Source organism: Microcaecilia unicolor, chromosome 12 (assembly GCF_901765095.1).
Source record: "Microcaecilia unicolor chromosome 12, aMicUni1.1, whole genome shotgun sequence".
Taxonomy (NCBI): domain Eukaryota; kingdom Metazoa; phylum Chordata; class Amphibia; order Gymnophiona; family Siphonopidae; genus Microcaecilia; species Microcaecilia unicolor.
Genome location: NC_044042.1, coordinates 2,153,381 through 2,180,516, shown reverse-complemented (window position 1 = coordinate 2,180,516; position 27,136 = coordinate 2,153,381). Strand labels below are relative to the sequence as shown.

The 27,136-nt window shown below is 46.8% G+C and overlaps 1 protein-coding gene across 2 annotated transcripts in view; it reads left to right on the top strand.

Annotated features, from left to right (window-relative positions):
* Positions 1 to 27,136, top strand: part of USP49 (ubiquitin specific peptidase 49) — a 50,788-nt gene that overhangs the window by 18,429 nt on the left and 5,223 nt on the right. Inside the window, exons 2-5 of one of the 2 annotated variants that reach the window (XM_030220599.1) lie at positions 16,178 to 16,325; positions 18,131 to 19,541; positions 19,773 to 19,977; positions 20,400 to 20,508. In XM_030220599.1, coding sequence (XP_030076459.1) covers positions 18,159 to 19,541; positions 19,773 to 19,977; positions 20,400 to 20,508 — 1,697 coding nt within the window. In that variant the 5' untranslated portion in view covers positions 16,178 to 16,325; positions 18,131 to 18,158. Of the gene's footprint in view, positions 1 to 16,160; positions 16,326 to 18,130; positions 19,542 to 19,772; positions 19,978 to 20,399; positions 20,509 to 27,136 lie in introns of both variants that reach the window. The other variant, XM_030220600.1, reaches the window with a different exon arrangement.

Here is a 27,136-nt window from a genome sequence, read left to right as displayed (position 1 = left end):
CGTAAACTATTGATTCGCGTTTACTCGTTCCACTCAAGATTTTGTAGTCCCCTATCTTGCCTCCCCTTGGCCTTTTCTTCTCCAGGCTGAACAGCCCTAACCACTTTAGCCTTTCCTCATATGAAACATTTTGGATATCTTTCTCTTCTAATTCCACTACATCGAAGTTGTTTCAACCAAAATTGCACGCAGTTCTCAAAGTGAGCCTCACCATGGACCGATACAGAGGCATATAGATATTCATTGTTTTATTCTGTACTCCTTTCCTAATAATTCTAACAATGTTTCCTTTTTTTTTTTTTGGCTGCTGTTCACACTGAGCAGATTTCAGTATTATCGTCTACAGTGTCCACTAGATCCTTTTCTTGGGTTGTTCTCTGTGTGTATCACTTTGCATTTGGTGGTGGTGGGCAGCGGGACTGGTGGTTGAGAGCCGGGGATAGTGCTGGACAGACTTATACGATCTGTGCCCTGAAGAGCACAGGTACAAATCAAAGTAGGGTATACACAAAAAGCAGCAAATATGAGTTATCTTGTTGGGCAGACTGGATGGACCGTGCAGGTCTTTTTCTGCCGTCATCTACTATGTTACTATCAAGCTCATTTTCAAAGCACTTAGCCTCCCAAAGTTCCATAGAAACCTATGGAACTTAGCCTCCCAAAGTGCTTTGAAAATATGCCTCTATGTTACTATGTCTACATTCTACTATTGGGATGTCCAGTCTTACAGCCTCTTGAGATCCTTCTGCAATTTCTGACAGTTTGCATATGGTTTAACAACTTTGATTCATTTTCTGTCTTCTGCAAATTTGGCCATTTTACTCCAATGTTCCCATTTCCAGATCATTAATAAATATGTTGAAAAGTTCTGGTCCCTATTCACCTTTCTCCATTGAGAAAATTGGCCATTCAACCCTACTCTTTGCTTTCTGTCTTTTAACCAGTTCCCAGCCCACATCAGGGCATTTCTTCCTATCCCAAGCCTTTTTCCTTTCCTTAGGAGATTCTCATGAGGGGCTGTTGAAAGCTTTCAGAAAATCCAGGTGTTGATCCTATTACTCATCTTTCAAGGATAGCTCTGCTTGCAATGATTTTACTTTTCCGTCAAGACTTTTTTCCACAAGAAGGAAGAGTTGTCTTTCTCTTTCTTCTAGTCCTGCATCCTTGTTGGTAAAACTCTTGATAACAATTTTAACTGCTTTTATCTTATTCTTTGATGTTAAAGCATTTTTCAGTATCAATTTTAATCCCTTGTAATACTCTTTTCTTAGCGTCGGCTCCACTGTTCTGAACCAATGGGTGTTATCCTTTGCTACCAGCAGGTGGAGGTAGAGAATACTGATTCTGCTGGTGACATCACCAGTATAAGCTACAGCGCTCGATTCCACCTACTGAAGGTAGAGACAAATACAACAAGTTGTGCGGACGGTGCTCCTGTCCCTGGCGTAGCTCCCTGCTCCGCTAGCTGCGACCTTAGTCTCGGAACCATACCCGATTAAGCTCGAAGCTTGGCTCTGAAGCCCCCAATTGCACGTATTCTCCCACCCCTCTTGCCCGTTCACCCTGTTTGGGTGTACTCCCTCCTCCCTCCCTCCCTCCCAGCAGGGTCCTCCTGCATATCCCAGACGTCTCAAAAATGCTCACTTCGGCAGCACATTTTCCAAAGAAAAGAAAAAAAATGTCATTTGGCCTGGCCAGCTTCATGCTCTTTGGCAGGGGCTAATGCTATAGTAAAGAACTAAGTAGCGAATTTCCCTTTAGGCATACCCGGAGAGAGCCAGGGACAGCAGAGGTGCTGGAGCCCTGTGCCGAGGTGCTGGCGACACGGCCTTCAGAGCCAGCATCTGAGCAGGGATAATGTATTATTTTTATAGTGTGTAAATGTGTTCTCATTCAGTCAATCTGTCTGTCTTTTCTCAGTGAGCATTTTACATATGCTGTTCTTCCCTTCCCTCCCCCCCCCCCCCCCCCCCCCCCTCAGCTCAAATGGGTATATTTTACTCTCCAGTGTGCCTGCCGAGGCACATTGGCAGAATCCTCTCTCCTCTCTGTTTACTCAGATAGGGAGGACAAACCCCTGGTCAGGTGATGGCTTTTTCATTCCTGTCCCCATGAGTTCCTCTGCAGGACGGGTCCCGGTGGGGCCCCTGGGGGTCCATAGGAGCCCTGGTGGTTTTTTGATTCCAGAGCTTGACCTAGATGCGTAAGCAGGCCCAGTACAGGTCCCCTCTTGGGACTAATCTTAGCCCTTGCCCTAACCCTCATCCTCTTGGGAGGGCACCTAGGAGCCCCGAGATCAGCAAGGGCCCTGTTTTGGGGTCTCGGCACCTGCTATCTGGCTGTTCCAGGGGGTCCAACTTCTTTGGAGGGAGCAGAAGAGGACTTTGAGATCCTCTTGGGCTCCAAGTCCCCTGTGGACTCTGGTTCAGAGGACCCTCCCTATTGGAAGAGGGTCCCATGGATTCTGGCCCTTTTGTCACTTGGGGCCCAAAAGAATTTTCTACTCCATAAGGCCCTCATCCACTTGATGATGGTGGAGTGGAGTTCTTGGATGGTCATCTGTAGGCCTTTGCTGAGGAGGTGGAGAAGTGTTGTCATCCCAATAGTGGACATGGTGACTGCTGTACCTGTCCAAGGGGGCTTTACATTTAGGGAGCTCCTTGAAAAATATAGAAAAACTAGTAAAAAAAAAAGCCCCGTTTCTGATGCAAATGAAACGGGGGCTAGCAAGGTTTTCTTCTGTGTGCATGTGGGAGAGTGTGTGTCCCTGCCCTCGCTCCCCTCCCCCATCTGAGTCCTTCACTGTTACAGAGAGAGCGATTTGATTTCGTACTTTGCTGTGTTTTCCTTCACTGTTTGTGTTACAGAGAGAGCAGAGGGCGGGGCAGACACTCATGGGGCAACCGGATATCTCTCCCCCTTCACACTTCCGGCTGGAGGCTTCATAGAACGTTGGTGGTGCCTTTTATATAGAGAGATATGTGGAGCAGCAGTTCTACCTAGCCTTTTCAGTGGGGGCCCCAGCATTCAGGCTGCTATTTGTGGCAGTTACGCAGTTCCATGCTGCATTGGTTCCAGCAATTGCCGGAGACCCCGGAGACTTCTTGCCTAGAGTCCGGGTTAGCTTTTTTGGGCAGACATCCTATACAATCTAGTCCGTCTGGCTTCCCGCTCAGTGACGGTGTCGAGGGTCACCGTTGATCATGGCTTCACCACTGGGTGTGGATGCAGCTTCCAAGAAGCTTTTGAGTCAGCTGCCCTTTAGGGAGTGCTTGCGGTGAAGGATATGGGGGGGCGTGGCTTTCCATCTGCCTGACTGTGGTAAGGGTGCACAGTGAACCTTGGCCTCAAGGGGGCTGGCCACTTCAGGTCCGCTCGGCACCCTTCAGCCCAGGTAGGGGGGCAGAGTAAATCATTCAAACAGGAGTCCTTTTGAGGTCCCAAGCAAGCCAGGTGCCGGGTCCCTCGTTTCCGGTTGGAGGCAGGCTGTCTCTCTTCTGTAACGAATGAGTCCGCATCACCTCAGAGCAGTGGGTTCTGGAGGTGGTTGAGAGGGGGTACTCCATGGATCTAGACGCCTTCAGGACATCTCCCTGTGGCTTGGCTCTAAAGTGCCAGGTTGACTTTATTACCCTTTAGGATCTCTGTGATATTGGCATGTGGCACAGGGCACTGAGCAGGACAGTGCAGTGCAGATCTCAGGCTGCATCCTTTGTGGCTGGGCTGTGAGTGTTGCCCCCCCCCTGCCCCCTCCCAAGAATAGATCCTGCTGCTTAGGAGGATGATGACAGCAGCTGAGCCTTGTGTCTTGGAAGCATGATGTTTCTACCCCGTGCAGATCCTGCACTTGTTAAGAGGAGGCCAGTGGCAATGGGATGTCTGGGGCCACATCTACTCTGCTGCTGGGCCAGAACATCATGCTTAGAACCATACAGCACTACAGCATCCTACCCAAAGCACAACACTTACCTCTGGCACTAAAGGAGGAGGATGTGGCTGTAGGTGCTTACAGTGCCAGTCTCCTGTTCCTCATCTTAACAAGCAGGATTATCATAAGAACGTAACCAAGGAGATCACAGGACATGAGAGTGGGAGCATCTGAGAGTGGCAGCAGTGAGTGGAGAGGATCGGAGAGCTTGTGGGTTGTTGAAGGAAAGGGTGATGGGAATCTCTGATAAAGTGAGGAAATTAGAGGGTGGGTTGTGGGGAACGTGGGTGCAGGATGGTGAAGAGAGGTGAGTAAAGGGGGTTGGAGGTATCATGGAGTATGAGTAGATCTGCCTTCTCTAGATCTTTTTCCACTTCGTTCCTCTGGGGTCTCTAATGAGATTCTCTTGCCACAGATCTCCTCTTCCCTACCTCTATTTTCTGTCCCCTCCTTCCTGTTTACTATGAACATGCAATCCCCCACCTCCCAAAAAAGGGTCTACCTTAAGAGCCAGCACTCAAGGAAAAAGATCTAGGTGTCATTAAAGACAATATGCTGAAATCTTCTGCCCAGTGTGCAGCAGCGGCCAAAAAATGCAAACAGGATGCTAGGAATTATTAGGACAGGGATGCAAACTAAGACAAAGAATATTATTATTCCTCTGTATCACTCCATGGTGCGACCTTACCTTGAGTATTGCATTCAATTCTGGTCACCATATCTCAAATAAGATATAGAATTAGAAAAGGTTCAAAGAGCGACCAAAATGATAAAGGGGATGGAACTCTTCCCATATGAAGAAAGGCTAAAGAGGTTAGGGCTCTTCATCTTGAAAGAGAGACGGATGAGGGGGGATATGATTAAGGTCTATAAAATCCTGAGTGGTATAGAACAGGTAAAAAGTGAATCGATTTTTACTTTTTCAAAAGTACAAAGACCAGGGGACACTCAATGAAATTACATGGAAATACTTTTAAAACAAATAGGAAATATTTTTTCACTCAAAGAATAGTTAAGCTCTGGAACTCGTTGCCAGAGGATGTGGTAACAGCGGTTAGTGTATCTGGTTTTTAAAAAAAGGTTTGGACAAGTTCCTGGAGGAAAAGTCCAGTCTGTTATTGAGATAGACATGGGGAAGCCACTGCTTGCCTCTGAATTGGTAGCATGAAATGTTGCTACTGATTGGGTTTCTGTCAGGTACCTGTGACCTGGCTTGGCCACTGTTGGAAACAGGATACTGGGCTAGATGGACCATTGGTCTGACCCAGTACGGCTGTTCTTATAATTTAAATTAGGTGGACACGTATCAGAAAAAAAGATACATAATTTAATATGCTATGACTTTTCAAATTGTGGAGCCTAAGCTCTGGAATACCTTGCCAGTGAAAATGCGTTAAGCTGAAGCGTTGCTTAGCTTTAGAAATTAGTTTAAAACATTTTTATTTTCAAAAGCATTTGCAGAGGTGGGAGGTTTCATGGATTTGTGGGGTGGAGAGGCTATGTTAACAATTTTTGTTTTTTTGGTTTGAGGGTTGTGATGTATTTCATTACTTTGTATGTAACTTTGTAATCCGCCAAGAATGTGCAGAATAGAAATTGAAATAAATAAAGCACTGCAGCCAGCCTCTTTGGCCACAACATCAAAGGGCCTGCTTAAAGTATGTTTTTTCCTTTCCTAGTAAGGTCTGATGTTGAAATGAGTTTGACAACACTGAGTTAACTCAGTCCCTTCATTCACTATTTGTATCAAATTTTATTGGAGTATTTGGATGACAATGAACAAATTATTTTAAGGAAGTTTTAAAGTGCATGTGTGCATGAACTTACATCACCTTGGTGCTCATTTTCAAAGCAGATGGACGTCTGAAAATGGTCAAAAAACTGTCCATTTACAGAAAATGTTCAAATTGTGATTTTTGAAAGGCAAAATTTGGACATTTTTACACGGCAGTTCATCGAGGCATGTTTGGGCAGGACTAGTGTGGGACGAAAATTAGGACATCTTTTAGCGATAATGGAACAGGTAGAAATGTTCAAGTCGAAAAAAGAGGATGTTTTTATCTAGACCTGTTTTCAATCATTTGGGATTCTGCCACTGTTGGAAGCGGAATCCTGGGCTGATGGACCATTGATCTGACCCAGTATAACTATTCTTATGTAATCCTGTCAAGGGTACAAAAAGGTGCCATGATTGAGCAGCTGACCCGTGGAGGGGTGAAGGCATGACCCCTCCATCTCCCAGTGACTGCTGACCCCCCAGCCACCCCCTCCCCTAAGAATTGAGAGTGACGGTGGATACCAGGCTCTATGACAGCTTCAGATATTATGGCCATTCCTAAGAAAGCAGCAAGCAAGGGTACGGAGTAGCCTAGCGGTCAGTGCAGTGGATTTTTGGACAAAGGGACCCAGGTGTAACTCCCACTTTAACTCTTTTATTTCTGTACAAATATGTCAGCCCTCCTAGACCAGGGGTAGGCAACTCCGGTCCTCGAGAGCCGCAGGCAGGTCAGGTTTTCAGGATATCCACAATGAATATGCAGGAGATAGATGTGCATACCATGGAGGCAGTGCTTGCAAATCTATCTCCAGCATATTCATTGTGGATATCCTGAAAACCTGACCTGCCTGCGGCTCTTGAGGACCGGAGTTGCCTACCCCTGTCCTAGACCATAGAAATATCTACTGTACCTGAAGAAAAGAGGTTTTAATGCCCCTGTATAAGTCGTTGGTGAGGCCCCACCTGGAGTATTGTGTTCAGTTTTGGAGGCCGTATCTTGCTAAGGATGTAAAAAGAATTGAAGCGGTGCAAAGAAAAGCTACGAGAATGGTATGGGATTTGCATTACAAGACGTATGAGGAGAGACTTGCTGACCTGAACATTTATACCCTGGAGGAAAGGAGAAACAGGGGTGATATGATACAGATGTTCAAATATTTGAAAGGTATTAATCCGCAAATGAACCTTTTCCGTAGATGGGAAAGCGGTAGAACTAGAGGGCACGATACGAGACTGAAGGGGGGCAGACTCAAGAAAAATGTTAGGAAGTATTTTTTCACGGAGAGAGTTGTGGATGCTTGGAATGCTCTCCCGCGGGAGGTGGTGGAGAAGAAAACGGTAACGGAATTCAAACATGCGTGGGATAAACATAAAGGAATCCTGTTCCGAGGGAATGGATCCTCAGAAGCTTAGCTGAGATTAGGTGGCAGAGCCGGGGGTTGGGAGGCAGGGATAGTGCTGGGCAGACTTATACGGTCTGTGCCCTGAAAAGGACAGGTACAAATCAAGGTAAGGTATACACAAAAAGTAGCACATATCAGTTTTATCTTGTTGGGCAGACTGGATGGACCATGCGGGTCTTTTTCTGCCGTCATCTACTATGTTGCTATGTTACTGTACCTGAAGTTATACCTGCAAGCATGGTGGCTGTTGTAGTGGTGAACCTTTGGGTACATTAGTTTTTTTATCTGTTCCTGGAGGGCTCACAATAACCTATAAATGAATTAAGGTGGGATTAGTACTAGGAGTGGCCTAATGATTATGCGTTAGGGTTCAGATCCTGAAGAACCGGGTTCAATTCCCTCTGCAGCTCCTTATGACCCTGGGCAAGTCACTTAGCCCTCCATTGCCTCAGGTACAATATAATACTAGATTGTGAGCCCATTAGGGGCAGTGCTAGTACCTGAAAAAGAAGACTGAAGAAGCACTTACATCTAAACAGTATATAAATAGTGAAAATACAAGTAAAAAACTAGGCTGCCCCTCTGCTGTGCAGGGACGTCTGTGTGGCCATTTTTGTACAAGTGAAACTAGACATTTTTGGAAAATGTCTGTTCATTTTGAACGTTTTCAGAGTACGTCCTCCCGTATTTTTGAACAGGAAATCCTGACGTTTTTCCCGTTTGAAAATGGCTGCGGGATGGATATTATCAGTTGGACGTTCTTTCAAAAATGCCCCTCCATGTGTCCTGCTCTTTTTTTTTAAGTTCCTTTGCTGATGGTGGTTGTTCCTGGACTGGTGAAGCAGGAAGATCTGGCATTCCAAAGGCTAAGCCCATCGTGAAGAACATCCCTTGTAGGTATAGATGCTTGTGGGCCACGACTTATTTTATGATTTCTCATTCAATACAAATAGAACAATCGTGGCGATTACTCTGAACGCATTGAGCTTCACTGGACATTTCTGAAGGCAGCTGTTATATTAGCAACCTAATTAAAATGGAGATGACTTGTACATCCAGGATCATTTGCTGTATGATGGCCCTGGGGATTTAGTGTTTGGCCCATGGGTCGTAGTCCCCATAGATGCATTTCTTAGCAGTGACCTTCATGATGGCAGGATATGGGAGCAGTACAATTCTAGTACATTAGACATAACAAAATCACACTTGTAAACAAATAATTTCCCCAGATTACCAAATATAAGATAACCGATTGAGCCCTAGGAGTTCCAGAAAGAGGCAGGTGCAACAAACCAGGCAGCAGTCCCCTGGCCGTGGCATAAGAGGACTTTGTGTTGTGTCCTGTAAAAATAAACTGTTAATTGCTCCATGTGCTTTCTAATCATTGATGGCATCGCAGATTCTTCAAGCTGTCATTGTCCAGGTTTTTGTTTTTCTAAGTAATGGTTTTGTGGATATTATTTACAAAGAAAAAAAGAGACCTGACTAATGAGGAAACCAGAGACCGAGTAGAGCAGGAAGAAGGGGTTATACAGAAAGCCAGAAATTCTCCCTGGCACAGAAGCAAAGAAAACTCGAATCCCTTAGCGGAGTAAGAAGAAAAAATAGATTCTAGCCCTTTTAAATGTGTGTATTTGGGAATATTGAAGCAACGTCCTAGAAATAAGGGTGACCTCTTCTGAATACAAATGCTCTTGCAGCAGTTTCAGCTTTGTGATTTCTGTATTCCAAGAGAGGGCAATGATGTGGGTTTATTAATTTTAATTTCTTATACACTGCTTGCAAGCTCAAAAGTGCTTAAAGGGTTGTACATTCAGGTATAGTAGGGTATTGTTCCTCATGTTAACAAGGAAAGGAGCAAATACCATGTCAGTCTAACCCAAAATCAATATCTAATTTCCACAGAAGTTTAAAAAGTGGTGTGTAAGATAAAGCAGATCCTTGTAGTAACTCCCTAAGCCAATTACAACCAAGCAAAAACCTTTCCATAACAAGAAGTGAACTAAGTAGGGCAGTATTTGTATTTGATTCGCTTCGTATTCAGCCGAATAGTGACTTAAATTTGAATACGAATAATCTGGTCCTCTATTGTGCTAAATCCTACCGAAATAAATGCTTGATCTCCGATTTCATGTTGCTGCTTTTATTATTTACTAGTAAAACAGGCCCGTTTCTGACACAAATGAAACGGGCGCTAGCAAGGTTTTTCTCGGAGTGTGTATATTTGAAAGAGTGTGTGTGAGAGTGACTGTGTGTGTGACAGAGAGAGAGTGAATGTGCGAGTGTGTGTGTGTGACCAGAGAGAGTGAGACCGCTGGGTCCCCCCTCCAGTCACCCAGCGATTCTCCTCTCTCCCCTGCTCCCCCTCCAGCCACCCAACGATTCTCCTTCTCTCGCCTGCCCCCCCCTCCAGCCACCCAGCGATTCTCCTCATTCTCCTGTTTACCTCCATCGAAGCGGCCGCGTCTTTGAAAGCCCTGCCCGTCTGTAGCCTTCCCTTTGACTTCGTTCCCCTGCCCCCCTCCTGCCACCCTGCGATTCTTCTCTCGCCTGCCCCCCCCCCTCCAGCCACCCAGCAATTCTCCTCATTCTTCTGTTTACCTCCATCGAAGCGGCCGCGTCTTTGAAAGCCCTGCCCGTCTGTAGCCTTCCCTTTGACTTCGTTCCCCTGCCCCCCTCCTGCCACCCTGCGATTCTCCTCTCTCCCCTGCCCCCCCCCTCCAGCCACCCAGCGATTCTCCTCTCGCCTGCCCCCCCCCCCTCCAGCCACCCAGCGATTCTCCTCATTCTCCTGTTTACCTCCATCGAAGCGGCCGCGTCTTTGAAAGCCCTGCCCATCTGTAGCCTTCCCTTCGAGTTCGTTCCTCTGCCCCCCCTCCAGCCACCCTGCGATTCTCCTCGTTACCCTGTATACCTCCGTTGAAACGGCCGCGTCTTTGAAAGCCCTGCCCGTCTGTAGCCTTCCCTTTGCGATTCTCCTCGTTACCCTGTTTACCTCCGTCGAAACGGCCGTGTCTTTGAAAGCCCTGCCCTCTGAGTCCTGCCTGCTGACATCATTTCCTCTTTCCACGAGAGCAGGACTCTGAAGGAATGAACTTGAAGGGAAGGCTAAAGACGTTGAGGTTGTGCCTCGTGCTGGTATCCTGTGGTTGGTCAGTGCTGTTTGTGACGAACCTGGAAGTACGTGACGTCAATTCAGGAGATGGATACAGCGCTAGAGGTAGCACGAACCCTTCAACCTTTCACTGCCACGGAGTCAGCTTCAGAACATTGGAGGTGCTTATTATATAGGATGTGCTCATTTGTATTCAGCCGAATAGTAAAATATGCTATTCAGTAGAGCTCTCAAAGCACCAGTTCCACTTAAGCCCGTTTGTAGCAGCCTGTATATAATGAGTGAGTCAGGTATAGGCCGTTCCCTGACTGATTTTCTGCAGCACTGAATTATGCCTATGAAACTGGTGTCTCTTTCTGTGGTCCCACACTGTATGGCCACAGCTTTGCAACATCCCATTGGTCTGGACTTGTCTGTTAAGGCTACAAGGAAAAATTTTGTTTTACCTGATAATTTTTTTTCCTTTAGTCTTCCAGAATTTTTCCTTCCTTACCAGACCAGTCCAAACATCCGTCCATTTCTTTCACTGGATTTTTTCCTTAGTCTAATTTCTGGTGTTTTTTTTTTGTGATCAGTTTTACACACTTCTTGCATCAGTGAACCACGTGGATGCTAGTGGACTTTATATCTCCTTTTGTGCATAATATTTTTGCTGAACCCTTAGCTATAAATTATAATGTTTTATTACGTATTGTGTTGACATTGTAAATGGTATACCATGCCATACTGTGTATTGTTTTTGAGTCCCATTGTGTTTCCACCCCCAGGCAGGCAGCTGTTGAATCTACACTTCACACTCTGCTGAATTTAGGAGTGGTGGTTCCTGTGCCTCCTCCTGAGGTGCAGACTGGCCGTTATTCAATCTATTTCGTGGTTCCTCGCAAAGGAGGTTCCTTTCAGCCCATCCTCGACCTCCGATATATAAATCAGTGTTTAAGAGTACGGCATTTCCGCATGGAAACACTACGCTCCGTTGTGGCAGCTGTTCAGCCGGGAAAATTCCTAACAGATCTCAAGGAGGCGTATCTTCATATTCCCATTTGGCCTCCACATCAGCGATTTCTGCGCTTTGCCATTCTGGGGCATCATTTCCAGTTTCAGGCAACGCCCTTTGGCCTGTCTACTATTCCTTGAATGTTCTCCAAGGAAGGAGGGCATCAGAGTGCATCCCTGTATGGGCAACTGGCTGATTCGGGCAGACTCGGTGTTGGAGAGTCGCAAGGCGACCCATCGAGTCATTGCTCTTCTGCAGTCTCTGGGCTGGGTTCTCAACCCCCCAAGAGTCATCCCATTCCTTCGCAACAGTTGGATTATCTAGGGGCCCATTTCGACACGAAGCTGGGAAGGGTTTCTCTTCCTGAGGAGCGCATTATCAAGCTTTGCTCCCAGATTTACCATCTTCTGGCATTTCCAGTTCCCAGGGTCTGGGATTACATCCAGGTTTTGGGATCCATGGCAGTGACACTGGATGTGGTCCCATGGGCCCAGGCTCACATATGCCCTCTGCAGTCTTCTCTCCTCAGCAGATGGTCTCTGGTGTCTCAGGATTACCTATGGAGGCTATCTTGGCTTGCCCAGGCTCGCCGCAGTTTAAGCTGGTGGCTTCAGGGCCCTCATCTTCGGAGAGGCATTTCTCTAGCAACGCCTCAGTGGATAGTAGTAGTCACGGATGCCAGTCTTTCAGGATGGAGAGTTCATTGTCTTCACCATTATGCCCAGGGTGCTTGGTCAGCACTGGAAGTGACTTGGCCAATCATTCGTCTGGAACTTCGAGCGATTGGGAACGCCCTGATGGCCTTCCGGACACTGTTATGCGGCAAGGAGGTTTGTGTGTTTTCGGACAACACGACGGCGGTGGCTTACATCAATCGTCAGGGAGGCACTCACAGTCCAGACTTGGCGACCGAGGCAGATTGTCTTCTCCGGTGGGCAGAGAGGCACCTGCTTTGCCTGTCAGCAGCGCATGTAGCGGGTCACAGCAATGTGCAGGCGGATTTTCTCAGCCATCACTCCTTGGATCCTGCAGAATGGGAGCTGTTGGTGGGGGCGTTTCAGCTGATTTGTCAGAAATGGGGGGGTTCCCGGGATCTACCTCATAGTGACTCAGACGAATGCCAAGGTGGCCGTCTTCTTCAGCAGGCAGGACACCTGCTGCAACCTTGGCCAAAGGATCATCTTCTCTTTGTGTTTCCCCCGTTGCCCTTGATCGGCCGGATGCTGTGGCGCATCAGATTTCACTCGGGCTGGGTCATCCTAGTGGCTCCGGATTGGCCGCGACACCCTTGGTATGCAGACTTGGTGCGCCTTCTGGTGGAACCGCCCTTTCGACTTCCAGATCTTCCCGGTCTCCTCCTTCAAGGACCCATTCAGATAGAGGATCCCTGCTGCTTTGGTCTTACGACCTGGCTCTTGAGCGTGCAAGCTTGAGAAAAAAGGGCTGTTCTGAGGTGGTTATCACAACTCTGTTGCAGGCTCGCAAGCGGTCTACCTCTACACCGTATGCTCGGGTTTGATGCTATTTTGTGGAGTGGTGTGAGGCTCGCGCTTGATCTCCTCTACAAGCTTCGGTTCCTCAGCGTTTGGCTTTTTGCAGGATGGTTTAGCCTATAATTCCCTTCGTGTTCAGGTGGTGGCTCTAGCTTGTTTTCGTGGTAGAGTCTCTGGTTCCTCCCTAGCTGCACATCCTGATGTGGTGCATTTTTTGTGGGTGGGGGGGTCTGCACTTGTGTCCTCCTTTACGTCGTCCCTCTCCATCCTGGAACCTTAACTTAGTTCTCAGGGCTTTGCAGGGCCTGCCATTTGAGCCTTTGCATAAGGCTTCAGAGAAAGATCTCACCTTGAAAGCGGTGAATCTGGTGGCTATGGCTTTAGCTCGGAGGATCTCTGAGATTCAGCCACTCTCATGTCGTGATCCTTTTTCGCAATTTTCTGAGGCAGGAGTGACTTTGCGACCTGTGCCTTCCTGCCTTTCGAGAGGAAGACTATCCTTCAGATTTTCACGCCCTTCGTTGCTTGGATGTGCGCAGGGTCCTTCTCCGCTATTTGCGAATGTCTTAAATGATTTTCACCAAACTGATCATCTGTTTGTGCTTCTTTCAGGGTCTCGACGCGGTCACGCTGCATCTAAGCCAAGTACCGCTCGGTGGATTCGGGAGGCGATTTGTTCTGCTTGCTTCTTGTCTGGTCGGATGGCTCCGGTTTCCTTGCGAGCCCATTCTACCAGGGCACTTTTGACTCAGAGGGCAGGGCTTTCAAAGACGCGGCCGTTTCGACGGAGGTAAACAGGGTAACGAGGAGAATCGCGAAGGGAAGGCTACAGATGGGCAGGGCTTTCAAAGACACGGCCGTTTCGACGGAGGTAAACAGGGTAACGAGGAGAATCAATGGGTGGCTGGAGGGGGGAGCAGGGGAGAGAGGAGAATCGCAGGGTGGCTGGAGGGGGGGGGGCAGGGGAACGAAGTCGAAGGGAAGGCTACAGACGGGCAGCTTAATGATTGGTTAGAAAAGAGAAACTGGCTAAATCCATGTCAAATCTGAATTCAGACCTGGTTATGGTACAGAAACAGTCCTTGTATCCCTACTAGATGATCTTCACAGAAACCGAGACAAGGGATTTGCCTCGATGTTAGTACTTCTTGATTTCTCTGCAGCCTTTGACACCGTGGATCATGGTATCATGCTAGCACGACTGACATAAACAGGTATCAATGGAATAGTACTTGCTTGGTTCAGATCCTACCTATCAGACAGGCAATAATCCATAATGTTTGGCAGCAACTCATCACCACCATGGACACTTACCTACGGAGTACAACAAGGATCGATACTGTCACCTATTCTGTTCAATATCTACCTCAAACCACTAGCTGAGCTGATTCGGTCAATGGACACTCAGTTCTACATCTATGCGGATGATGTGCAGCTACTCACACCCATTGAACCTGACTTACCTACAGCCTTGAATAAACCGATTACCTGTCTAACATCAATTCATATACTGCAGCAGGTCATGTTTATCCACTCCTACCCTAGCTGAGATAACATTTAACCATTTCTCTGACCTCATGTGCAACTTTCTTTACATCAATCACAGTATACCATGCCATATGTGTATTGTTTTTGAATATTTTTACTGCTGTAATTGTCTATTGCTCAGGTTTGATCTACTCTTACTGTACACCGTCTTGAGAGAATTCCTTCAAAAAGGCGGTAAATAAATCCTAATAAATAATAATGTTTACTGAATAATCTGCCTGTGTCTTGGTTATATGATGTGCTGTGTTTAGTTTAATATACCGCCTTTTATAAAATCCAAGCAGTTTACAAATAAAATCAGTAAAAACACAAGGAAAACTGAATAAGAACACCAGCTGAGAGCGAGAGAGGACAGCAAAGGCTAAGGAAAAAAAGTAATAGAAAGGGAGCACAAAAGCTAACCAGCCAGGTAGCTGAGTAATAAGGATAATAAGCCTATTGAAAAGCCTTGGGCTTATTAGTACATAAGTACTGCCACGCTGGGAAAAGACCAAAGGTCCATCAAGCCCAGCACTCCGTCTCCAACAGTGGCCAAACCAGGCCCCAACAACCTGGCAAAACCCCAAAATTTAATAACGATCAATGGACTTTTCCTTCGGGAATCTGTCCAGACCTCCTTTAAACTCAGCAAGGCCAGCTGCCGTCACTACCTTCTCCGGCAATGAGTTCCAGAGTCTAACCACACGCTGAGTAAAGAAAAACTTTCTCCAATTTGTTTTAAACCTACCACATTCTAATTTCATCTTGTGTCCCCTAGTTCTATTATTGTTAGAAAGCGTAAACAAACGCTTCACATCTGTCCGCTCTACCCCACTCATTATTTTGTACATCTCTATCATATCACCCCTCAGCCGCCTTTTCTCCAGGCTAAAGAGTCCTAGCCTTCTTAACCTCTCCTCATAAGGTAGTCGTCCCATCCCTTTTATCATTTTCGTTGCCCTTTTCTGCACCTTCTCCAATTCCTTTATATCTTTTTTGAGATGATGCAACCAGAACTAAACACAATACTCCAGGTGCAGTCGCACCATGGAGTGATATAACGGCAATATAACATCCTCATGCTTGTTTTCCATCCCTTTTCTAATAATACTCAACATTCTGTTTGCCTTCTTAGCCGCCGCAGCACATTGAGCGGAAGATTTCAACATCCTATCCACGATGACTCAACTCTGTTGTACTGTTTTTATTTAATTGCATTACCAAAACTATGTACTGTAAACCGCTGTGATGTAGTCTTGTACTGTATTTTCATCAAAACCCTTCACTGAACCTCACCTCTAATGCAATGTATATTGGGCACAGGCTCAGTTCTTGACGTGATAGGGTACAGGCAAGGAGGTGTTCTTGGAAGTTCTTTTTAAAGCGATGTGAATTACCCTCCTCCTTTTACACATTAAAAGGTCATTACTCCAGTGGGGAGGGGCCCTGGGTAACTGAAGAATTGACACCTGTGGACTGTCATTTCCTCTCTCATCCTGACGAATGTAGGTCAGGGTTTGGTGGGTACAAGCGAAAGAAGACTTTTCTTGTAGAGGGTCGCTGCAGTACCATTCAAAGTTATTTGACTCCTAGTTTAACGTTAAACACGCTCGTGTAAGATATTTATGTAGATACCCATGTATACAAAGATGATATTAACAGGAATGTTATTCGTGTTTGCATTTGTGTTTACCTGGCCTCAGAACAAGACAGGTTTAAGGCAAGTTTTAATAAACTGTTGTGTAATTGTTCTGCATAGTAGATGAAAAGGGTCTTCCATGTGCAGCCTGGCCATTACCAGCCTTGTTCATGCCATCGGTGTGGGAGAACAGGGGATGGTTGAAGCTTTTACAATCCATCTGTGGCATTTTTTGTACTCTGAAATTGTAGAGTGCAGATAATTTCTTTCCTTGTGTCACACAGGTATTGTTCTGTTGCAGAGCGTGAATCTGGGCTGCTTCTTATTTGCCAGTCTGAAAGTGAACTGTACACCTTAAGGATTGCCAAGATCCCCTTGGCTGTCATGAGACTGCTGCAAGCTCCAATCCTTGACATCTGCAGAGCAGCAGAATGCTTAGTCAGGACTCCGTGAGTATTGAGTATGCTTTTTAAAGGTTGTTGATGAGATCGCACCTAGAATATTGTGTCCAGTTATGGAGAACATGCAAGTGATGGTACAGAGAAAGCTATCCAAATTATACCCTAAAGGAGAGGAGAAATGGGGGATTTGAGAAACATTGGAAATGTCATACTTCTTTCAGAGAAAAGCTGCAGAAGTAGTAGCCCTGATCTGAGGATGCGGGGGGGGGACAGCAAAAGAGTGTTTGTTTTTCTTCATGGAAAGGGTGATGGATGAAGCGCTCCAAGGTCTCCCATCGGGGAGGTGGCAAAATCATTAATGGAATTCAAAAGCTGGCTTTTGGGGTATGCACCAAGGATCCTGCTTCTGAGGAAAGCCAGAGATTTTTATTTATTTATTTTTATTTTATTGCATTTGTATCCCACACTTTCCCACCTATTTGCGGGCTCAGTGTGGCTTACAATAATGCACCAGGAAGGAGACTGGATGGGCCTTATCGATCTTAGCTTGCATCATATTCTCTGTATCTGCAACCCAGGGTTGAGGGGACATTTTAGCAGGAGGAAGTACTTATGTTGCAGTAGAAGTTAGTATGTGGTCACTCCCAAGGCCATCCTGTGCACCACATGCACACAGTCCAGTTACCCTTCCCACTCGCCAACCTCTCGCACTCTCTGCGCATATAGCCGCCCCACTAAGTTTCAGAAGGTCCATGCATATTGTTTATTTTGCTCTTTCAGTAAATTAAGTAGAACACAAGTAAAGATGCATAATAGACACCTTTTGTGGGGAAGTGCATGTTGTTCCTGATCTTGGAAGGGTGTTTGAAACTTTGCACTACTGCTGCCTATGGTGGAGTTGGGTGTGCCAGGGAAGTCTGCAATGCCTCGGCACTGTGTTTGCGTATAAAGCGTGCATTGCTGCCCCTTATGTATCTGACAGCTTAGGGCACCGTTTCCCCAAGTTCGGTCCTGGAGTATACTCCTTGTCAGTCACGTTTTCAGGATATCCACAATGAATATGCATGAAACATTTGCATGTAATGGAGGCAGTGTATGCAAATCAAGTTCATGCTTATTCACTGTGGATATCCTGAAAACCTGACTGGCAAGGGCTACTGCAGGAATGGACATGGGGAACCTTCTGCCCCACACAGCTCCTGCTTCCCCTCCCCCAGTAGGAATGGATGAGTGCTATGGCCACTGCCCTCCATAAAACGTAAGAGTGGTAGGTGTGCGCATTCATGGCCTGTTGCAGGGGGGTGGGGGTGTAGCAGGCCTTGCTTTGTTTTAGGGGCAGGCCTGGCTTGGAGGAGGGTGAATGCAGCAGTGCCATCCCAGGTTTGTGCTGCCTAACTCTATAAAGATTTCTTAGGTATTGGAATGCTGGGCACCCAGCACAAATTCTGTATCAGCAATTACGCACGAACTTGTTGTTATGGAATTTGAGCGTAAGTCTGCGTTTTAGCACTTATGCCATGTCAAAGGCTGGTGGAAACATTGCCCCTAACTTCAGCAAGCAAGTGCTGGCCCTGTCCCAGAAACACCTGAAGTCCCCCAAGCAGCTGTTTGCTAAATTATAGAATCGCTACTAAAGGACACATGTAACTGCAAACTAGCACCACTTAACTCTAATTAGACCCTATTATCATGGTGCTAATTAGGGCCTAATTTAACTGCGTTTGCAGGTGATAGATTTAAGGGCTAGTCTTATGTATTTGTTTGGTGCGACAGCAGAGGTTTGAGGTATGAGGTAAGCGATTGTAGTTCATATGAACTGATTGTGTATGTGTTGTTTCATCTTTTCTCATCAGGTTGAAGCAGTGGAGACCCCTGTAAGATATGGATAGATGCAAACATGTTGGGCGACTACGACTCGCCCAAGACCACTCCATCCTGAACCCACAGAGGTGGCACTGCATGGACTGTGAGACCACGGAATCTGTCTGGGCTTGTCTGAAATGCTCTCATGTGGCCTGTGGACGGTACATTGAAGAACATGCATTCAAACATTTTCAGGAGACCAGACATCCACTGGCCATGGAAGTGTCTGAACTATATGTATTTTGTTACCTGTGTGAGGACTATGTGTTGAACGATAACCCTGAGGGAGATCTTAAGTTGTTGCGGAGCACACTTTCTGTGATTAGGAACCAGAAAAATGTCCTGTCGCCCCGAAGTGGGAGGACCTTGCGATCCAAAGCCTCAGGGGAGCACATGTGCAGCCATCCCAGGAACCCTCAGGGAGAGCCACAGATGCTTACTGCTTTGTGGCATAGACGTCAGTCCTTGTTAGCCAAAGCCCTGAAAACCTGGTTTGACAAGAGCTCACGAGGCCAACTGAAACTGGAACAGAAAAAGCAAAGGGAGGAGCTGGAGAAGAAGAAGGAGGAGGCCAGGCTGCGGAGACAAGAAATGAAACGGCGTCTGTTGGAGGAATTGGCTAGCACCCCCCCAAGAAAGAGCGCTAGACTACTGTCCCATGTCCACCGGGACAACCTAATCCCTAGAAAGTTCAGGGAGATGTCGACAGGTGCCCCTACCTCAAAACGAGTGACAACCAGCAGGTTTAACCAGTTCTACTCCATCCGGCGTAAGCCGATGGTGACCCCTGGTGTGACTGGCCTGCGCAATCTTGGAAATACCTGTTACATGAACTCCATCCTTCAGGTGCTCAGCCACCTTCAAAAGTTTAGGGAATGTTTTCTGACACTTGACCCTAATGAGACTGAAGAGTTATTGGCCAAAACAACAAATGGGGGATCTCGAATGTCAAACAAGCCAGCGAACAGCTCTGCTGCTAACATGTCTGCAAAGCATGATAAACTGGGATCAACTGGGAGGCAGAACTTACCAGCTGGCCTAAATGGCGGCTCTTCTATAAACCGAAGCTTGGAATTGGTTCAGCCTAAAGAGCGGAGTTCAAAGCACATTTCTCTCTGTCATGAACTGCATACGCTTTTCCGAGTCATGTGGTCTGGAAAGTGGGCACTGGTGTCACCGTTTGCCATGCTACATTCGGTGTGGAGCCTGATTCCTGCCTTTCGAGGATATGATCAGCAGGACGCTCAGGAATTCCTTTGTGAGCTACTAGATAAAGTGCAGCAGGAGCTAGAATCGGAAGGGACTAAGCATCGAATCCTCATCCCCTTCTCTCAGAGGAAGCTCACCAAGCAGGTCCTCAAGGTGGTAAACACCATTTTCCATGGGCAGCTGCTCAGTCAGGTACATTCAGTTTCTGCTCATCCATACAAACCGGAATTTGCTGTGGTACCTGGCAAGGTAGACGAAGATAGTCCCAATCGGTATTTGAAAGCGAGCTCGACATTGTAGGAATGCGTAATAAGGAGTTTCGTTTCGCTTTGTATTGTTATTGACCCAGTGGAGGGTGTGGCTTATACTCAGGCAGAGGCACTTGTAACCTCATTCATTTAGGTCCTTTTTTTTTCCAAACAGGTGACCTGTCTAACCTGCAGTTATAAATCGGACACTGTTGAGCCTTTTTGGGATCTTTCCCTGGAGTTCCCAGAACGCTATCACTGCATCGAGAAAGGGGTCCTTCCTGTCAGCCTTACAGAATGCACATTAACAGAAATGTTAACAAAGTTTACGGAAACAGAGGCCCTAGAAGGGAGAATATATGCTTGCGATCAGTGCAACAGTAAGTGTCATCCTACTTTATTTCCGGCCACTTGATCAATATCTTCTGATCCATCAAAAGGGATTTGCTTTCTGTCTGTGTCTTGCACATGTCCTGCTCATTGTGGTCATTGATTTCCACAGCACAGGCCCAAGTCATTAAAGGTACTTCCCCATTCTGTTATGTCGATGAATCAGACTGACTGTAATGATGAACAAGTAGACTGATTTTGTTCAGTGCTGCTTTCTTTCCTGTTTCCACACTCTTGGTAGTCTTGGTTTTTGTGGGCCCAGACTGCAGCAGCTTCCCTTAGGTGGATACAGACCTGCTCAACTAAGGCTTTTCTTATTTTTTCCAGCTGTGCCCCTGTGTGTCTAGTTGGAAAGAAATATTACCACTTTTCAAATTATTAGTTTGTATAATCTTCGCATTTTTCCTTTCAGGCAGACGGCGAAAGTCCTCTCCAAAACCTCTTGTTCTGAGTGAAGCTAAAAAACAGTTATTGCTGTACAGACTACCTCAGGTCCTCCGGCTGCACCTTAAGCGATTCAGGTAAGAGCAGGATGTGAGGTATCGGATGCTTCGGTGGCAGCAGCTCCTGCTGCCTTTATGATGCATTACTTCAGCAGTACAGAGGGAGACTTATTTTTCTATCTTTTTTTTCCTTTTTTTTGCAATAGCTGAGACATTTTGCAAAGTTGTATGGAAACGTTTACCCCTGGTCAATTTGTAAGTTCAGTGACTCCCTAACTGAACAGAAGTTGTAACAACCAATACGTATTATAAAGTTAAACACAGTGGGGCCAATATACAGACCGTGAGAGGCAGCCCGGCTAACTCCACGGTCAGTGGTGAGACCAGATATTCGATGCCGGACAGTTTCCAGTGACCGGCGTTGGTTTAAACTTAACCAGCCAACCCAATATTCAGTGCTGGCCGTTAAGTTTAAACCGGCCCAAGACCAATTTGGCCAGCAAACTTAGCGATGTGCTGCTGAATGTGTAGCGGATAGTCGGTTATATTGCACAAAATAATTGGTTAGCTGTTAAGCGCTAACTGTGAATTTTCAGTAGGAGATAACCAGTTATCTCCCCCTGAATATTCGCAAAGAGCCAGTTAAGTACTGTTTATCCGGCCAGGAGGTGTTCCTGGCCAGTTAAATAGCGCTGAATATCCGGGGGAGGGGGAGATCTTTCAGCAGATTTTAAGGAGAAATTAGGCCCTACCTGCTAATTTGCTTTCCTTTAGTCCCTCCAGATCGGCCCAGCTGAACTGATGGTTGTGCATGCCTTCTAGCAGGTGGAGACTGAGAACAGTGTTTTTTTGAAAGAGCCAATAGGAGCCCAGCTCAGCCCCCTCAAGTCTCAGTATATTAGTAACAAAGCAGAAGAAAGAAAGAAAACATCTGTGCCCTGCTGGGTTCCACAGTCACCCATACACAAAGAGCAAGAGACATGCTGGCAGTAGAGCATTTAAATTTAGCTTCGTGCATGAACAAATCTAATAACTACAGACTGTGTCTTTTTTTTTTTTTAAAGAGAAAGTACTACTGTTCCTCAAAGAGAAATAATAAACCATCGACTGAACTACAATCAGCTTAAAGTGGGCCGGTCAGGAGAGACTAAAGGAAAGCAAATTAGCAGGTAGGACCTAATTTCTCCTTCCTTAGTGTCCCTCCAGACCAGCCCAGCTGAACTGATGGGAAGAACCAAAGCAATACATTAAGGGAGGGACCCTAACAGCTCCACCGTCAACACCCTTTGACCAAACATTACGTCCTGCCGTGCCTGAACATCTACTCTATAATGCTTAACAAAGGAATGCAATGAGGACCATGTGGCCACTCTCAAATATCCACCGGAGCGACCAAGGAAAACTCCACCCAAGACACTGCCTGACCCCCTCCGGAATTGGCCTATTAAGAATGTAAGCCAAGCTAATTGCTTCTTTAATCCATCTGGCTAACATAGCCTTAGATGGTGCAAAACCTCTACGACCACCACAAAGCAGAACAAACAGGCGATCCAATCGGCAAAAGTTCTCTGTTCGCCTTACTTACTCTTTCAACATCCTACAGACCTCTAGCTTGCGCAAAGACCTCTGCTCCTCCGACCCTTTGGATACCCCCAGGGTCGGCAGGCCCAAAGACTGACGGATATGAAAAGCCGTGAAGACCTTCGGCGGGAACAAGGGAACCGGCCTCAAAGCCATGCGTTCTGTCAGGAACTCCAAAAAGGGCACCCTATAGGACAAAGCCTGCAACTCCGACACTCACCTTGCTGACGATATTGCTACAAGATCATTGATAGAAATAGAGACTATCAAAGGGAGAACGAACCAGTGCCGAGAGTACAGCATAAGATCCCAAGAAGGGAAAGGAGGACACCTGGGTGGACACAGAGCATTAACGCCCCTTAGGAATTTAACTACATCCGGATAACTACTCAAGGGTTTGCCCTTCACTTGCCCCCGAAAGGAACCTTTAGCCAGACCACCCTGAAGGAAATCCAGAACTTGTAGAATGGAAGCCCTTAAAGAATTAACTCCATGATCCTCACAGCAGGCCTTGAAAATCCTCCAGACTCAGAAATAAGCCAGTGAAGTATGTAGCATAGCCCCTACCACTTCTGACAAATAGCCATGCTTCTTTAACCTAGCCCTCTCAAGAGCCAGGCCATAAGACAAAATCGTTTCAGATTTGGCATGACTACCGGCCCTTGGAATAAGTGCCCCACTGCCTCCTGATGCTTAAATCTGCATACCAGCGCCGTCTCAGCCAATCCGGAGCTACCAAGATTACTAGACCTGCATGTCTCTCCTGTGTATGGCTTGTCCGAGTAGCGGCCAGGAAGGAAACACATACAGCAGATCCACTGGCTACCAGTGCAGCAACACGTCCAAACCTTCCAAGCTCTGTTCCTTTCTGTGACTGAAAAAAATGCAGGACTTTGGCATTCTGCTGAATCGCCATCAAATCCACCACTGAGCAGCCCCACTTCTGAACTATTGTGTTGAACACCTCTGAGCTTAAAGACCATTCCCCCAGATTTAGGGATTGGCGACTTGAGGAAATCTGCCTGCACACTGAGGACTCCCACCACGTGAGGCTGACAGATCCAGGAGATACATCTCCGCCCACTGCATGACGTCCCAGATCTCCTGCGGCAGCCTGGGACTTCTACTACTAGTATTTAGCATTTCTATAGCACTACAAGGCGTACGCAGCGCTGCACAAACATAGAAGAAAGACAGTCCCTGCTCAAAGAGCTTGCAATCTAATAGACAAAAAAATAAAGTAATCAAATCAATTAATGTGTACAGGAAGGAAGAGAGGAGGGTAGGTGGAGGCGAGTGGTTACTGGAATCCCACACATTACTGCATCAGGCTTGCAATCCTTCCAAGCTTGTGAACCCCATGTGGGTGCACCTCTCTAACTACCGTACCTTTAGATGCCTTCCCATGCCAGAGGCTGTGTCAGCCAGCCAGGATTAGCTTTACGGAGACAAGCAGCACTACAGCGTTGAGTGAATCAGCTGTTGGGCCTAGTGAACTAAAACAGTCTTTAAAGACTTCTCATACCGCCCTGCCGGTTGATGTATGGTACCACTGTAGCACTGTCCAACAAGACTCGCACTGCCTTGCCCTCAATGAGAGCCAGACGAATTGACAGATTGCTCAACTGAAGCCACCAGCAGAGATCCTGACGCACCACCAATAGTAAGGGCAACCTGGCATCCAATGAGTCTCTCTGGGGGCACCATCTAGAGAGCAGTAAGTTCTGAAGACTCTTCTTGTAGGCCCTGGCCCCACTACATTGCTTCTGTTGTCAACACCATAGACCCCAGAACCTGAAGATAAAGCTGAGCACATGGAGCCGGCTTGTCTGCGGAGAGCAGCTACCTGCTATTGCATCTTGAGAATGCGCAGCTCTGGAAGAAACAATTGATCACCCAATCTAGAAATTCCAAGCATTGAACTACTTTTGCCGTCGCTTGACAAGTCTCCTGATACGACTTCGCTCTGATCAATCACCCAGGTATGGATGCATCAAGATGCCTTGCTCGCGAAGAACCGCCACTACCATCACCTTTGTGAAGATCCAAGGAGCAGTCGCCAGGCCGAATGGCATCACACAAAACTGAAAATGCCAACCTAACACTGCGAAATGAAGGAAGCGATGATGCGCCTGAAGAATGGGAATGTGGAAATAAACCTCCGTGAGGAATTCTTCCAAGCGGCCACAATAACCAACCGCAGGGTCTCCATATGGAACAGTGCCACTCAGAGCCCGATTGACGTTTTTGAGATCCAGAAGAGGTTGAAAGGAACTTTTCTTCGGAACCACAAAACAGATGGAATACCTGCTTGCGCCCTGTTCCGGCACTGGACAAACTGCTCATAAAGAACTGACCGACCTGGCCAGAGTGTCCCTTACTGCCTGAGCTTTTACCCGAGACCAATGGGGCATTCCAGAAAAACATCCAACAATGCGTGAGTGAATTCGAGAGCGTAACTGTGTCAAATAATTTTGAGAACCCAGTGATCTGAAGTAATCTGGGCCCACCTCCATTAAAATTCTTTCAAGTGACCCCCGACCGGTACTGGAGGATGGACTCGCAAACCTTCATTGTGTCGCACGACCGGAAGACTGACAAGGGAAGGCATAGTCCCTGCCTCCCCGCCATGAGCCCCGAAAGGACTGGGTACGCTGAAAATACCAGGACCTTTAAAAATGGGTACCTCTGCCTGTCCAAAAACGCCTAGCGTCACGCCCTCTACCTCTTACAGAAGAATACCCCTGGCCAACTGCCCTCAGACGGCCCTCCAGAAATCGAGGCACCTTTTAGTATCGCCTAAACTCTTGATCAGCTTATCTAAATCATCTCCAAACAGGAGAGACCTCCGAAAGGGAAACTTACTCAGCTTTGAGTTTGAAGCCGCAACTGCCAACCAACATCTAAGCCAAAGAGTCCTACAAGCTGACACTCCTAACACCATAAGCAGATCATAAAGAGCATTGGACTGAAAGGCTGAGCCCATCTCAATCTTGGCAACCTGTTGATCAATGAGGGTAAAATCATCCGCCTGTCTATCCAAAACCCGTTCCAACAACTGGAAAAAGGCCTGGGCCACTAGTGCTCCAGAGGTAGCCGCCTGAACTGCCAAAGCAGAAACATCAAAGGCATGCTTTAAGAGCGTCTCCAAATGACAGTCCTGTGGATCCTTTAGGGCAGTGCCCCCATCCACCGGAATCATGTTCTTCTTGGTCACCACCACTGGTGCAACCGGATAGAGATGAACCATGGAGCGAGCCAGCTTAAAGGGAGCGTCAGGGACATCCCACTGCACCTGAACTATGTCCCTTATGCCCTGATGCATAGGAACAGATCTACCCAACTTATGGACCCCTTTAACTAGAGCATCCACTTTACGGCGATCCACAGGTTGCTGCTTCTCCTCAAAATTTAAAGTAGTAGCCACCAGAGCAATTAATTCCTGCAAGTCCTCTTTGTGGAAGACTCATAGTCCTCTGTGTCGACTAAAAGTGTATCTCCTTTAAGAGCTGCCGCTACCTCCTGATCTTCCCAAGAGACCCAATGTCTTTTAGCGCAAGGTAACGGACCCTGGGCATGCTCAGCAGCTAAAGAGGAGAGGCATTGCGCAGTAAATAAACCACATAGCCAAAACAATGTCTGGAGGGAAACACCCTTGCCGATTCAGCTGTCAGCTGGGCCTGCTTAGCACCTGCGCGCCACAGACTGCTCGGATGCATCCAGCACTTCCAAGATGGCAGAGGTTCCTGCCAAAACCGGTACCACTGCATTGCTCGGCCCCGCCATTACAGAACCTGCTGCCACTAGGACTGCCCACGCTCGCTGTCTACTAACCCGCCAGAAGTTCTAATTCCGATGCGGTACAAATTTTACAAATGCCGTCTATCGAAACTCCTCGGCATTGACAAACGGCACAGCGCCAAAGCTTGTGTGACATCCCCGCCAAGCATCCAGCGCTCAAAACTCTCAAGCCTCTTTACTCTGCAGGGAGAGAAAGGTAAGCGGCATCGTGCAGGTCTTTTTTTTTTTTTTTTTAACGATGCAGTGCTCTGAATTAAAAAAAAAACTCACCCTTTAACCTTTTTTTTTTTTTTTTTTTAATACTATCAAGGCAACGTGTCTGTTCCTCGCAGGGCTACAGGACCTTTTCCCTCGAAGGGGTGTAGGGCAGTCTTCCAATACTAAGTTTGCCAGAGCAAGCACCCAAGGAAGGCTCAAGTGACAGTAGGGAGGAGGGACCCGGTCACCCGACTGTATGCTCCAGAGGCAGAAGAAAGCCCTCACAGGTCTCATTCTTCTCAGTCTCCCTGCTGGAAGGCGTGCACAACCCATCAATTCAGCCGGGCCAGTTCAGAAGGATGCTAAGGAATAGAAAATGAGTCTATTTGATGATGTAACAGATTAAAAATCATAACAAGGCAAATACAGCATGTGTTCCAGTTAATTCATTGTGACCGTTTGTTAGTAAGGCCAGGTGACGACAATTTAATAGAAGAGTAAATACTTTAACCGTCTACTTTCAAGAACCATGGGTTTCTTCAAACAGCTGTCTGAGTATTTGAAAATGAAGTTAATTCATTCTTGCAAAGCAGTGGAAGAGTATTTAAAAAAAAATCTGTAAACATAGGGAGGAAGCTCCATCTAACATGGGCACCTAGATCGAATACTTCCGATAGGAATCAAGACAGTGATCCCCACCCCCTGTTTAAAGCCCTGGAGTGACAAAGGAGGGTATAAGAATGTCAGCCAAAAAGGCAGCAGCAAGACACCGATGTAGGCCTCAGAATGGATTGTGGTGAAAGAACCACGTGGCATCAACTTTAAGCTCTAGCAGAGATGGAGGATTGAGTCTTTGAGAATGAATAGCACAAGACTGACCCGATCACAAGTAATGTGGTCACCTAAGGAGCCCAGAGCGATGGAGCAGGGGTTCTCAACCCAGTCCTAGGAAACACCTAGCCAGTCACATTTTCAGGATACCCACAATGAATATGCATGAGATAGATTTACATACAGTGAAGGTAGTGCCTGCAAGTTTCTCATACATATTCATTCTGCGTATCCTGAAAACCTGACTGGCTAGGTGTATTCCAAGTTGAGAACCCCTGCAATAGAGAAACAGATG